This window comes from Salmo salar, chromosome ssa16 (genome assembly GCF_905237065.1).
Source record: "Salmo salar chromosome ssa16, Ssal_v3.1, whole genome shotgun sequence".
NCBI classification, from domain to species: Eukaryota; Metazoa; Chordata; class Actinopteri; order Salmoniformes; family Salmonidae; genus Salmo; species Salmo salar.
The window spans coordinates 67,766,838-67,781,682 of record NC_059457.1 but is presented as its reverse complement, the minus strand read 5'-3'; the positions used below and the strand labels follow the sequence as shown (position 1 = coordinate 67,781,682).

The window sequence follows — 14,845 nt, the reverse complement described above, 5'->3', positions numbered from 1 at the left end:
ACCCTGTCTCTCTCTCTCTCTCCTCCCACCCTGTCTCTCTCTCTCTCTCCTCCCACCCTGTCTCTCTCTCTCTCTCCTCCCACCCTGTCTCTCTCTCTCTCTCCTCCCACCCTGTCTCTCTCTCTCTCTCCTCCCACCCTGTCTCTCTCCTCCCACCCTGTCTCTCTCCTCCCACCCTGTCGGTCTGTCTCTCTCCCCCTCCCTCCCTCACCTCCCACCCTGTCTCTCTCTCTCCTCCCACCCTGTCTCTCTCTCTCTCTCCTCCCACCCTATCTCTCTCTCTCTCTCCTCCCACCCTGTCTCTCTCTCTCTCTCCTCCCACCCTGTCTCTCTCTCTCTCTCCTCCCACCCTGTCTCTCTCTCTCTCTCCTCCCACCCTGTCTCTCTCTCTCTCTCCTCCCACCCTGTCTCTCTCTCTCTCTCCTCCCACCCTGTCTCTCTCTCTCTCTCTCCTCCCACCCTGTCTCTCTCTCTCTCTCCTCCCACTCTCTCTCTCTCCTCCCACTCTCTCTCTCTCCTCCCACTCTCTCTCTCTCCTCCCACTCTCTCTCTCTCCTCCCACTCTCTCTCTCTCCTCCCACCCTGTCTCTCTCTCTCTCTCCTCTCACCCTGTCTCTCTCTCTCTCCTCCCACCCTGTCCCTCTCTCTCTCCTCCCACCCTGTCTCTCTCTCTCTCCTCCCACCCTGTCTCTCTCTCTCTCTCCTCCCACCCTGTCTCTCTCTGTCTCTCTCTCTCCCCCACCCTGTCTCTCTCCGACTACCCTGTCTCTCTCCCCCCACCCTGTCTCTCTCCTCCCACCCTGTCTGTCTGTCTCGCTCCCCCTCCCTCTCTCTCCTCCCACCCTGTCTGTCTCTCTCCCCTCCCTGCTCCCACCCTGTCTGTCCCTCCCCTCCCTCTCCTCCCACCCTGTCTCTCTCCCCCAACCTGTCTCTCTCCCCCTCCCTACTCTCTCTCTCCTCCCACCCTGTCTGTCTGTCTCCCCCTCCCTCCTCCCACCCTGTCTGTCTCTCTCCCCTCCCTCCTCCCACCCTGTCTGTCTCTCTCCCCTCCCTCCTCCCACCCTGTCTGTCTCTCTCCCCTCCCTCCTCCCACCCTGTCTGTCTCTCTCCCCTCCCTCTCCTCCCACTCTGTCGGTCTCTCACCCCTCCCACCCTGTCTCTCTCTCCCCCTCCCTCCTCTCACCCTGCCGGTCTCTCCCCCTCCCACCCTGTCTCTCTCTCCCCCTCCCTCCTCTCACCCTGTCGGTCTCTCCCCCACTCCTGTCTCTATGTCTCCTCTCACCCTGTCGGTCTCTCCCCCACTCCTGTCTCTATGTCTCCTCTCACCCTGTCGGTCTCTCCCCCACTCCTGTCTCTATCTCTCCTCTCACCCTGTCGGTCTCTCCCCCACTCCTGTCTCTCTATCTCTCCTCTCACCCTGTCGGTCTCTCCCCCACTCCTGTCTCTATGTCTCCTCTCACCCTGTCGGTCTCTCCTCCACTCCTGTCTCTATGTCTCCTCTCACCCTGTCGGTCTCTCCCCCACTCCTGTCTCTATCTCTCCTCTCACCCTGTCGGTCTCTCCCCCACTCCTGTCTCTCTATGTCTCCTCTCACCCTGTCTGTCTGTCTCGCTCCCCCTCCCTCTCTCTCCTCCCACCCTGTCGGTCTCTCCCCCACTCCTGTCTCTCTCTCTCTCCTCTCACCCTGTCGGTCTCTCCCCCACTCCTGTCTCTCTCTCTCTCTCCTCTCACCCTGTCGGTCTCTCCCCCACTCCTGTCTCTATGTCTCCTCTCACCCTGTCGGTCTCTCCCCCACTCCTGTCTCTATCTCTCCTCTCACCCTGTCGGTCTCTCCCCCACTCCTGTCTCTCTCTCTCTCCTCTCACCCTGTCGGTCTCTCCCCCACTCCTGTCTCTCTCTCTCTCTCCTCTCACCCTGTCGGTCTCTCCCCCACTCCTGTCTCTATGTCTCCTCTCACCCTGTCGGTCTCTCCCCCACTCCTGTCTCTATCTCTCCTCTCACCCTGTCGGTCTCTCCCCCACTCCTGTCTCTCTCTCTCCTCTCACCCTGTCGGTCTCTCCCCCACTCCTGTCTCTATCTCTCTCCTCTCACCCTGTCGGTCTCTCCCCCACTCCTGTCTCTATGTCTCCTCTCACCCTGTCGGTCTCTCCCCCACTCCTGTCTCTATGTCTCCTCTCACCCTGTCGGTCTCTCCCCCACTCCTGTCTCTATCTCTCCTCTCACCCTGTCGGTCTCTCCCCCACTCCTGTCTCTATGTCTCCTCTCACCCTGTCGGTCTCTCCCCCACTCCTGTCTCTATCTCTCTCCTCTCACCCTGTCTGTCTGTCTCGCTCCCCCTCCCTCTCTCTCCTCCCACCCTGTCGGTCTCTCCCCCACTCCTGTCTCTCTCTCTCTCCTCTCACCCTGTCGGTCTCTCCCCCACTCCTGTCTCTCTCTCTCTCTCCTCTCACCCTGTCGGTCTCTCCCCCACTCCTGTCTCTCTCTCTCTCCTCTCACCCTGTCGGTCTCTCCCCCACTCCTGTCTCTCTCTCTCTCCTCTCACCCTGTCGGTCTCTCCCCCACTCCTGTCTCTGTCTCCTCTCACCCTGTCGGTCTCTCCCCCACTCCTGTCTCTATGTCTCCTCTCACCCTGTCGGTCTCTCCCCCACTCCTGTCTCTATCTCTCTCCTCTCACCCTGTCGGTCTCTCCCCCACTCCTGTCTCTATCTCTCCTCCCACCCTGTCTCTCTCCCCCTCCCTCCTCTCACCCTGTCGGTCTCTCCCCCACTCCTCTCTCTCCTGATGAGACACTTCACTTAAGGTGTGGTATGAGACTAATGAATCACTTGCCAACAACTTTTGCTTTATTCAATTTTCATAAAGCTGATTTTCTTCTCCATGCCTCGGACTGAAATTAAATTCCAGCACAGGGAGGATATACTGTAAACAGATACCTAGTCTACCTATATCTACCCTACAATCACTGATGAATATCAGAGTAAGATGATTATCTGAGGTTTGCCGGGAACTCATTTTCTCTTAATTCATTTTTTTCCCTTCTGCATGATGGCTGGGAAAGCTGTGTGGGTGCACTTAGAGGAAGAGAGGGATGGAGGAAGATGGAGAGAGGAGGATCGTGCGGTAGGATGGAGCGAGTAGAGAAGGAGAGTGCTCGTCTCCCAGACAACACTAGTCGTTTAACTCTACACCCCTCTACGGCTCCGTCACTTGTCAAATCAAGCCTTAGCCATTCTTGTCTGAGCAGCAATTTCTCTGTCTGTTCTACTATCCTCCGATCGCCCATCACAGACTCAATTCCCTTGACAACTCTCTTCAATCAGATAGGAAGAAACTTCAGCAGTATCAGCATCTGGCTCGGAGTAAAGCAGAGCACCACTTTTTGTCAAACGCATTTCACAAGTTCCGGACAAGTACAACGTAGTTTGATCTATATATTAGGACTGCAACACGATCAGCTTGACAAATTTTAAAACGCTAACATTTAGTACTGACCGGCAACGCTCTGGTTAACTACAAGACACATCGTCTACCCTAGCTGAGCAGCATACTACATTTGGGCCCCTGAAGTTGTAAGCAAAGACAACGTGACCATATACATCGCATGGAATCAAATCAATCCGTAACAATGTCCAACTGCCAGCCCTGAATGGTTGAACACCGGATTGACAGAGCCAGTGGCCAACTGGCCTATAGCTTTTACAGTGGCCTGAACACAACCCTCATTTACACTGACATTGTGACAGAGAACATGTCAAATCAAATGAGGCTAGCCCACCAGAATGAGGTCTGCAGAGTGCCAAGACTCAAAGAATGTAGCTAATCAAGAGGAAAGGCCTTTAACCACCTTGTTTACAGAATCACTGATAAGCAAGAGTCATTAAATGTAAATGTGAAATTAACAAAAAAATATCTTCATCAAACAACACAATTCATCTACTTGACTGCCTTAGGTCAACCAATTTTAATTAGCCACATCTTCGAACAAACATTATTTATTTGTCATTGTGAACTGGGTGGTTTAAGCCCTGGATGCTGATTGGCTGACAGCCGGCGAATATCAGAATAATACAACGGGTATGAAAATACGTTTCTTTTTACTGTTCTAATTACGTTGGTAACCAGTTTAAAAAGTAGCAATAAGGCACCTCCGGGGTTTGTGGTATATGGCCAAAATACTACGGCTAAGGACTGCATCCAGGCACTCTGCGTTGCGTCGTGCTTAAGAACAGCCCTTAGCCATGGTATGTTGGCCACATACAGTTGAAGTCAGATGTTTACATACACCTTAGCCAAATATATTTCAACTTAGTTTTTCACAATTCCTAACATTTAATCCTAGTAATAATTCCATGTCTTAGGTCAGTTAGGATCACCACTTTATTTTAAGAATGTTAAATGTCAGAATAATAGTAGAGAGAACAATTTAATTCAGCTTTTTATTTCTTTCATCGCATTCCCAGTGGGTCAGAAGTTTACATACACTCAATTAGTATTTGGTAGCATTGCCTTAAAATTGTTTAACATGGGTCAAACGTTTCAGGATAGCCTTCCACAAGTTTCCCACAATAAGTTGGGTGAATTTTGGCCCATTGCTCCTGACAAAGCTGGTGTAACTGAGTCAGGTTTGTAGGCCTCCTTGCTCGCACACGCTTTTTCAGTTCTGCCCACAAATTTTCTATAGGATTGACGTCAGGGCTTTGTGATACCCACTCCAATATCTTGACTTGGTTGTCCTTAAGCCATTTTGCCACAAATGTGGAAGTATGCTTGGGGTCATTGTCCATTTGGAAGACCCATTTGCGACCAAGCTTTAACTTCCTGACTGATGTCTTGAGATGTTGCTTCAATATATCCACATCATTTTCCATCTTCATGATGCCATCTATTTTGTGAAGTCCCTCCAGTCCCTCCTGCAGCAAAGCTTCTAAAGCCATGACATCATTTTCTGGAATTTTCCAAGCTGTTTAAAGGCACAGTCAACTTAGTGTATGTAAACTTCTGACAGACTGGAATTGTGATACTGTGAATTATAAGTGAAATAATCTGTCTGTAAACAATTGTTGGAAAGATTACTTGTGTCATGCACAAAGTAGATGTCCTAACTGACTTGCAAAAACTATAGTTTGTTAACAAGAAATGTGTGGAGTGGTTGAAAAACGAGTTTTAATGACTCCAACCTAAATGTATGTAAACTTCCGACTTCAACTGTACCACACCCCCTCGGTCCTTATTGGTTAATTACCCAACTCGTGTTTGTTTAATGTCATGATTATTCAATAGCCCATAAAGAAACGTTAAGGTAGATTATAGTTTTAGTTGTTTTGAAAAAGGTTCCTGTTGGCAAGACTGTCTGTCTCCCAAATGGCACCCTATTCACTATATAGTGCACTACTTTTGACCTGAGCGCTGGTAAAAATAAAAAATAAAACGTAGCGCACTATATAGGGATCAGGGTGCCATTCTGAGGCATTCTGAGTGTGCCATTCTGAAGCACCCAATGTGAACTGTTCATTTAAGATGAACGGAGGACATTGAGTTGAGTTTCATCCTAGCTGGGTTGGCACCAGGTCATTCTCTGTGGGAAGGTGAACGGAGCCAACGTTTCCACAGGCAGAGCATTATACTGACTGGCACCCAATGGAGAGCTAAGAACACACTGGAAGCCTATCAGTAGCCGCAGCTCCAAACAGAAACGGAGGTCATTTGAATCGCTACAAAGGGCTGCAGTTGTGTTGGTAATTATAACACCTCAGTGGTTAGAGATGATTATGTACTGCACAAACCTGATTACTTAGGATAGAACACACACACACACACACACACACTTTATGACTAAATAAACATAGAAAATAAGTAGACCTACACTAGATATGATTCAAATCAACTGGTGACTGACTAAAGCAAATATTGCATCGCTTAGGTGATTCCACTGAAAACATGAAAGCATAACACCTGCCTTGGAGAAGGCAAACATGTCACTGGTTGAAGTAACCCTGGTAATAACCAATCAGAAAACAGATGGAGGTCCAGCCATACACATACAGGGGTTGTCCTTGGAGGAAGCCAAGGTTGTAGCAGGTTGTCTGGAGATGATTGGTTATTGTTCTGACATTTCTACTGATCCCCATTGGGGATGCAAACAATTCAATACAACAAGAACATAGCAGTTAGCAAGTTCACGTGTGGGTGTGTGGGTGTGTTCAAGGCGTGTGGGGTGGGTGGGGGGGTGAGTGAGTGAGTGAGTGAGTGAGTGAGTGAGTGAGTGAGTGAGTGAGTGAGTGAGTGAGTGAGTGAGTGAGTGAGTGAGTGAGTGAGTGAGTGAGTGAGTGAGTAGCCAAAAAGCTCTTGGTCTCACTACAGGCCTGACAACAGAGAACAAAGAGAGCTGTAGTGGGTATAGAGTGCCCCCTTTAAACAGTGTCTCCAGGTTTATATGAATTGATCAATAGCTGGATAGGTAGGGAAGAGTATGTGTCACCGTTAGCATCAGAAAACACCCTCAGGTTACTCACTATTTATACAACGGGTGGGGTCTAATCCCGGACGCCGATTGGTTAAAACCGCATTCCAGCCAGTGTTTATTCCACAAGTTACCACCGGCTAAAGCTATGACGTGGAAATGCCCATTTACTCTGTTCCATCTCACTGTGCAATCCACTGTCTCATCAGCCCAGCCAGACAATTTATACATTTGATCTCCACTATAAAAAGCATCTAGACATTATCTCCCATTTCTTTTAGACTAGCAATTGGTTTTCAATAGCGGAGATGTGTATAAAACTTGTGGTCTGTCTCTCTGACATTTGCAACATTATTTCAATATTGACATTTGATCTGCAGCTGTCCCATAGTAATGAACGTGTCGGGGTCGGGACGAGACAGACAGGCAGCATTTCTCAGCCAGTCGAAATCCTGAATCAGCATCATTTTTATGGACATATACAAAGAAATGTCAACAGAAAACAGGCCAAACAAAATGTAATGCAGATAGTTTGCAGTCTTTTCAGCTTCAGTTTGAAGTGATTGTGTTAGCTGTGTTGTTGGCTAGCTCCTCTGAACAACAGTGTCCTGACGAGAGAGCACATTTTCTATGTCAGGCGAAATGGTGCATCATTAGCTCATTGTTATGAATGTATCGAAATCCATGTCACTAGAAAACAGCTTAAACAAATGAAAATGCAGCCACTTTGCTGTTATTCTGGCTTTTTGACATGACTAAGTTAACCGTAGTTGGCTAGCTAGCAAGCAGGGGATAAGAACGTTGCCAGCCAGTATGACAATGGAACATTTAGAACGAACGACTGAGTCCCGTCCATAGATACAGAACAAAAAGACTTAACGACTGAGTCCCGTCCATAGATACAGAACAAAAAGACTTAACGACTGAGTCCCGTCCATAGATACAGAACAAAAAGACTTAACGACTGGGTCCCGTCCATAGATACAGAACAAAAAGACTTAATGACTGGGTCCCGTCCATAGATACAGAACAAAAAGACTTAACGACTGAGTCCCGTCTCTGTCAACCGAACCGATATAACGAACGACCTGCCGGCTTGGGTGGCAACCCCTAGATTTCTGTGAACAAATTAATCCAAATAAAGTTCATGAAAATATGTCAATCATTATTTGAATATGTTGGTAACCTGTTAAAAAGTGATAATGCCCTCGAAGCCAGTGTTTGGAGGATATATTGGCACGGTTTCCTGGCCCGAGACGATGTTTCACAACACCTGTGCCAATATATCCTCCAAACCCCGGCATCGAGGGCATTAACACTTAAACAGATATAGCATAAGCCTAAATAGTCTAATGCAGACCAGAGTCACATTCAGGAAGCAAATGTGTTGAACGTTGCACATAGAAATATCATGAATGGAGCCAACAAGATCTCTTATTCTGTCAGAGGTCTGTTCTACATGACATATTTCCACCTGAACGCTCCACGGCGACGCTGTTGGGAGTTGGATAGAGAACACAGTAAGTAGGTTATCCTCGTGATGAGACATAAAGGAGAGATCTGTGTAACCTCTGAAGTTTGTTATAGCCAATCCGCAGAGCAGAGCAGAGCAGAATGGCGCGCTGCCAGAGAGCAGCTTTAATTGATAGACACAACCTGTGTTCGCCTCTATCCTGCCAGAGGGATCCACACGGCAGGTCACTGCAAGTTGGTTACAAATGCATTCCACTGACACAGAGCAAACGGTGGATTGTTGAAGCGTGACGCAACCTTGGGGACATGCAACGAAGACCGACATCCTTTGACTGAAAAGGCATGGACATAAGCCAATGAAGACCATAAGTGTTTTAACATCCAAAACCCATCAGGGAGGAACAGCAGTGAACTATGTTTCCTGAGAGAGAGAGAGGAACGAAATCCAGCCATATTAAAAGACATCCCATAAACTAAAAATGGTTGGCTCTGGTTGCATCCGGTGTTACCAACAGCTGTCATAGCTTGGTTTTACAGTTCTTAACACTTAATACCATTCCCCTCCACTCAAAACCAGATTCATTTAACCCCCATTTTACCACACGTGCCCTTGAGGTTGCCATAGCAAACAGTAGGTGACCCAGTCAGACTGTCATGACGGAGGTCAGATATTGACCTGTCAGCTGTGGGCCAGAACAGCCGTCAAATGATCGATTATTTCCTAAACAGCACAACATGTGCCACATGTCCACGGTGAGCTATCCACTCTCTGCCTGCCTAGGGCTACAATCTATCTTCTCAATTTATCCTCACTAAACATTATGTAGATTATTCATCTGCGATGGATGATAGGGGAGATTAGAGATGTGAAAAATGTTTCCTGAAGTTCCAAAGCTCATTAATACACACACACACACACACACACACACACACACACACACACACACACACACACACACACACACACACACACACACACACACACACACACACACACACACACACACACACACACACACACACACACACACACACACACACACACACCGAGAGAGCAAAAGTGAGAGCGAGAGTACAGATGAGTGTACAGCTAGCTGCATCAGATAAAGGAGTATTCAGGGACAGTAAATGCCATGGGCCATGGCCTGTTTCTCCTGACAGAGAGAGATTTACTACCAACTATACTCCCTGTCTCGCTCTCTCTTTCTCCCCCCCCCCTTACACATTCTAATTCTCTCCATCTCTCGGCCTTCAGCATAGGATGCATGGCTGATCAGAGACCCGGCGCTGGGAGCAGACGAGCAGCAGGTTGTTAATTGCATTGTCTGTCAAGACCTCTGACAACTAGGCAAAGCACTGGGAGAAATCCTCTTGGCTAGTTATCCTATTCTTTCAGTTCCAAGTCTCATCTATCTTGTGCATTTCTGATGCATGCGCCTTTCACTGATAACACTGAATGGCAAGCTTCCATCTCATCACAACTTCATTTCCTATTGCCCAGCATCACTCTTGAGTGTCGACCATTTAAATCTAAAATTGCATCACCTTGCCCTTTCGCTCCATTGGAAATGATCTCCAATTCTCTGTGAGTACGAACATCTTAGTATCTACCAACAGAGATTCATTCATTAGCCTAATAAGTGTGAGAGCTCTACCCGATCATTCCACAGTGAGAATTACCGGAGATCAGCTAATCCCAGCCGTTGTCCATCCAAGAAAATCTTTGTTCCTTGCACTTCATATTAAATTAGTTCTTACCTCCTCTGACCTGGGAAAAAGCTGCTTCAATACCGACATTTCTCCTGATCGATCACACCAGCTTTCCCTTGCCTGATAATGAATTGCTTAAGGGACGCCTCACAAAACACAACTCTTCTGTACTAAACATACTGTTTACAAATCACCAGCCTTGAGAAAACATTTCTAACAGGATAGTGTAAGTGTGTGAAGTAGTCAAGCATTTAATACACGGAGGTGAGACGCCTCTGGAGGCCCCCCTAGAAAACAGCAGAGAGAAGAAACCACGCACACACACACACACACACACACACACACACACACAACTTAGAGATAGTGTGTGCCACACCGCCTCTGTGCGCCCCTAGAAAACAGCAGAGATGCCCTGTCCTACGCACACCCTCGTCCACCCACCTACACACTTAACCCAACTCACCGAGTGTGTCTTTGATGTTTTTCACCAGCGAGGCCTTCTTCAAGCTGTTCTTCCTCTCCACGTAGTTAGAGGGGACGTAGCCGGTCCGGTTGGAGGCGTTCCTCACCCTCCACCACGTCTTACTGTCATCCAGGAGCCACAGACGCTCGTTTTTCCGGATGTCCAGTTCCTGTTCCTGCTGAGCCGAGTAGTCCCACTTGGCTATAACTATCACCTCCTCCGTCATCTTTCATGGGGCCCCTCTGGAACAGAGAGACACACAGAGAGACACAGAGAGAGAGACAGAGAGACATACTGTTAGGTCAGGGTGGGGTTAACAGTAGGGCTGTGACGATGCCCTTTATCACCATATTCTTTACATGGGAAAAAAAATGAAAAAACACAAAATAAACTCTTTGGTCCTTTAATATCCTACTGTACATAAAATATTGTGTGCTATAGGTTGGAAAATAAATGCGACTCTGGATGATCACATAACGTTTGTTTACAACATTAGCTCCGTTTTCCTAAAGAAAGTAAATCTGCTTTGTGTTTTGTGTTTCAGACATAAAGAAGTGGATGGCTGCAAACGTTCTACTTTTAAACTCGGACAAAACAGAGATGCTAGTTCTAGGTCCCAAGAAACAAAGAGATCTTCTGTTGAATTTGACAATTAATCTGGATGGTTGTACAGTCGTCTCAAATAAAACTGTGAAGGACCTCGGCGTTACTCTGGACCCTGATCTCTCTTTTGAAGAACATATCAAGACTGTTTCAAGGACAGCTTTTTTCCATCTACGTAACATTGCAAAAATCAGAAACTTTCTGTCCAAAAATGACGCAGAAAAATTAATCCATGCTTTTGTTACTTCTAGGCTGGACAACTGCAATGCTCTACTTTCCGGCTACCCGGATAAAGCACTAAATAAACTTCAGTTAGTGCTAAATACGGCTGCTAGAATCCTGACTAGAACCCAAAAATTTGATCATATTACTCCAGTGCTAGCCTCCCTACACTGGCTTCCTGTTAAGGCAAGGGCTGATTTCAAGGTTTTACTGCTAACCTACAAAGCATTACATGGGCTTGCTCCTACCTATCTTTCCGATTTGGTCCTGCCGTACATACCTACACGTACGCTACGGTCACAAGACGCAGGCCTCCTAATTGTCCCTAGAATTTCTAAGCAAACGGCTGGAGGTAGGGCTTTCTCCTATAGAGCTCCATTTTTATGGAATGGTCTGCCTACCAATGTGAGAGACGCAGACTCAGTCTCAACCTTTAAGTCTTTACTGAAGACTTATCTCTTCAGTAGGTCCTATGATTAAGTATAGTCTGGCCCAGGAGTGTGAAGGTGAACGGAAAGGCTGGAGCAACGAACCGCCCTTGCTGTCTCTGCCTTGCCGGTTCCCCTCTTTCCACTGGGATTCTCTGCCTCTAACCCTTTTACAGGGGCTTAGTCACTGTCTTACTGGTGTTCTTCCATGCCGTCCATGGGAGGGGTGCGTCACTTGAGTGGGTTGAGTCACTGACGTGGTCTTCCTGTCTGGGTTGGCGCCCCCCCTTGGGTTGTGCCATGGCGGAGATCGCTGTGGGCTATACTCGGCCTTGTCTTAGGACGGTAAGTTGGTGGTTGGAGACATCCCTCTAGTGGTGTGGGGGCTGTGCTTTGGCAAAGTGGGTGGGGTTATATCCTGCCTGTTTGGCCCTGTCCGGGGGTATCATCGGATGGGGCCACAGTGTCTTCTGATCCCTCCGGTCTCAGCCTCCAGTATTTATGCTGCAGTAGTTTATGTGTCGGGGGGCTAGTGTCAGTCTGTTACATCTGGAGTATTTCTCTTGTCTTATCCGGTGTCCTGTGTGAATTTAAATATGCTCTCTCTAATTCTCTCTTTCTGTCTTTCTCTCGGAGGACCTGAGCCCTAGGACCATGCCTCAGGACTACCTGGTATGATGACTCCTTGCTGTCCCCAGTCCACCTGGCCGTGCTGCTGCTCCAGTTTCAACTGTTCTGCCTGCGGCTATGGAACCCTGACCTGTTCACCGGACGTGCTTTTTGCACCCTCGACAACTACTATGATTATTATTATTTGACCATGCTGGTCATTTATGAACATTTTAACATCTTGACCATGTTCTGTTATAATATCCACCCTGCACAGCCAGAAGAGGACTGGCCACCCCTCATAGCCTGGTTCCTCTCTAGGTTTCTTCCTAGGTTTTTGGCCTTTCTAAGGAGTTTTTCCTAGGGAGTTTTTCCTAGCCACCGTGCTTCTTTCACATGCTTTGCTTGCTGTTTGGGGTTTTAGGCTGGGTTTCTGTACAGCACTTTGAGATATCAGCTGATGTACGAAGGGCTATATAAAAATAAATTTGATTTGATTTGATTTTGTTTCCTTGCCACGATCCTAAGGAATCGTCCCTGCCCTAGTTAACAAGGCATTTAACACGCAAAAACGCACACACAGATGAACACCAGCAATACACACACATGAATAAAATGACAAGGTGAGCCGTTTCCGTGCAACCCTCGAAAAAAACACACACACACACACACTCTGAAGCCAATCTCAGAGGGATGGTGCCATCCACCACTATGGTCTGTGTGGGTCTAAGACTGACAGGGTGCAGGCCTGGACTTGGCACTCGCGTGTCTGTCACACAGCTGTTGTTGTAAGACATCTGGCAGAGCGGAGCCTCTCTGCCCTGTAATCCAGGCAGGCTGAGAATTACCGTGTGTGTGTGTGTGTGTGTGTGTGTGTGTGTGTGTGTGTGTGTGTGTGTGTGTTCCTTCCCAACTTGTAGACTAAGCTGGGAGTTCACGCTTTGCTTCCAAACCACACAAGAGCCTCTCCCTTTTACCAGCTTCTCTTATTATTCTTAAATGTGCTGAATTATTCAGCGACACACTGAGCAGAGCACTGTTCTATGTTAAATGCATCTATACACATGCACGGCTTAGAGAGAGAGCGAGAGAGGAGAAAGAGTTAGGGCAGCCAGCACCTGCAGTCCTAATAAGGAATATATCAAACTGATCCAGGAGATATCTAGTGCTGCTGCACACTGAGGGTAAACAACACAAAGACTGGTGTCTATTCATGGAGAGAGAGAGGGGAGAGAGCGAGATGGAGGGAGGGAGGGATGGGAGAGAGAAAGATGGAGGGAGGGATGGGAGAAGAAAAAAAACGAGAGTGAGATATCAAGATGGAGACATTAGGGACATGGGGGGGGAGTAAAAGAGACGAGAGGGGGAGTAGAAAAGGAGACAGAGAGAGATGGAAAGAGAAAGAGAGAAAGCCAGAGAGAGAGAGAGAGAGAGAGAGAGAGAGAGAGAGAGAGAGAGAGAGAGAGAGAGACAACATGGAGTGATCTCTTGCTGGATGGTGTCTCCAGCCAGACTGTGTGTCAGAGAGATATTGCAGTGACAGGCCGTTTTTCCTTCCAGGGCCAGTCAGAGGTGCGCTCCCCCATCGCCCTGACGCCCTCCACAGGGATGAGGCTGTGAGTCCCCAGCCCTCTCACCCATCACCCTTCAGCGGGACGGCCTTGACAAGTCAGGGAGGGAGGCTGGGGGGGGGGGCTGGGTTCCAGGCGCCAAGCAAAAACGATAACGCACACACTTCAGAGCTGTCAGACTAACCACTGGCCACTTCTCCGCCAGACTGAGAGCGCCTTATTCACAGTTCTTTTCAACTCAGAGGGCCAGTTTTCCAGACCCAGATCAAACTCTCTGAATAAAAAGCATGCTCGCCTCGATTGAAAGTGCTCTTTAGTCTAAGGGTCCAGGAAACAAGTACATAGGGCTGCGAGGGTAGTCTCTTTACGGATTCGCTGTTATTTCTACAGCACATTGAGTTTGAGATGACTCGGTAAGGCTACAGTAAAGAACCTCAGTGACCCAGCAAGAGAAAGCCACTATTGTCTGAGAGTGATGATGTCACCCTACTGGAATTCTTTCCTCTCTCATCCATGACCGTAGGGCAGGAAGAGCCTGATAAAGGCTGTCAGTCATCAACTGACAGGGTTAAAAAGGCACAAACATGTTGAAGACATTATTTTCAAGCAGAAGTTGATTTTGGGCTTAATGCTGAAAACAGATATGCAAATTGCAGAGCCATAAAACATATTTACCTCAACGCACCGTAAATCCTTCGTTGCCTGCCAACATATTAAACCATCTTTATTGATTATAGTTTTAGTTACTCAACTAGACTTCTACCCTAAGCTCCTTTTCTTTAAAAAAAAACCTTTTGGGTCTTATCCCAAGCTTTGGGCATATAGAGGTAATTCCGTGGGAAGGTCAACCTACCGTAAGCGTGTACAAATAAAGTTAGGCATTTCCAAATTAAACCCTGGTCATAATTATCCTTAAGGTCTATATGTTGCAGTTCATTCTTTTGACCAGTTTAACTAGGAAATTGCTTGAATTTTCACCCTTACAGAGAAGGAGGCATTCATATTTCATGGCTTTTAGAAAAGGCTCACAGAGCTTGGTTTTTCCACTCACAGCTGTCCCCCAGTGTTAGTTATGAATATGAGGTGTTCATGAAGCAATACAGAACAAATGTAAGTGTCTTGAGTTTTGTTTGCGTGTTCTACTGTCTTGTAAATATATGATATTGTCACGATACTTAGGTGCCTATATGATATGTTTTGCGAATCTCACAATTCTACATGTATTGCGAGTCAATACTGTGATTTTATTACGATTCCACGGTCCAAACAGATTGCTTACCATATATCTGCTGCAGATGGACAAGAG

At 47.5% G+C, this 14,845-nt stretch overlaps 1 protein-coding gene across 3 annotated transcripts in view; it reads right to left on the bottom strand.

Annotated features, from left to right (window-relative positions):
- LOC106574449 (cytoplasmic protein NCK2) overlaps nt 1-14,845 on the bottom strand; it is a 62,271-nt gene that overhangs the window by 10,277 nt on the left and 37,149 nt on the right. For all 3 annotated transcript variants that reach the window (XM_014150346.2, XM_014150347.2, XM_014150348.2), the window contains exon 2: nt 10,107-10,348. In XM_014150346.2, coding sequence (XP_014005821.1) covers nt 10,107-10,332 — 226 coding nt within the window. In that variant the 5' untranslated portion in view covers nt 10,333-10,348. The remainder of the gene's footprint in view (nt 1-10,106; nt 10,349-14,845) is intronic.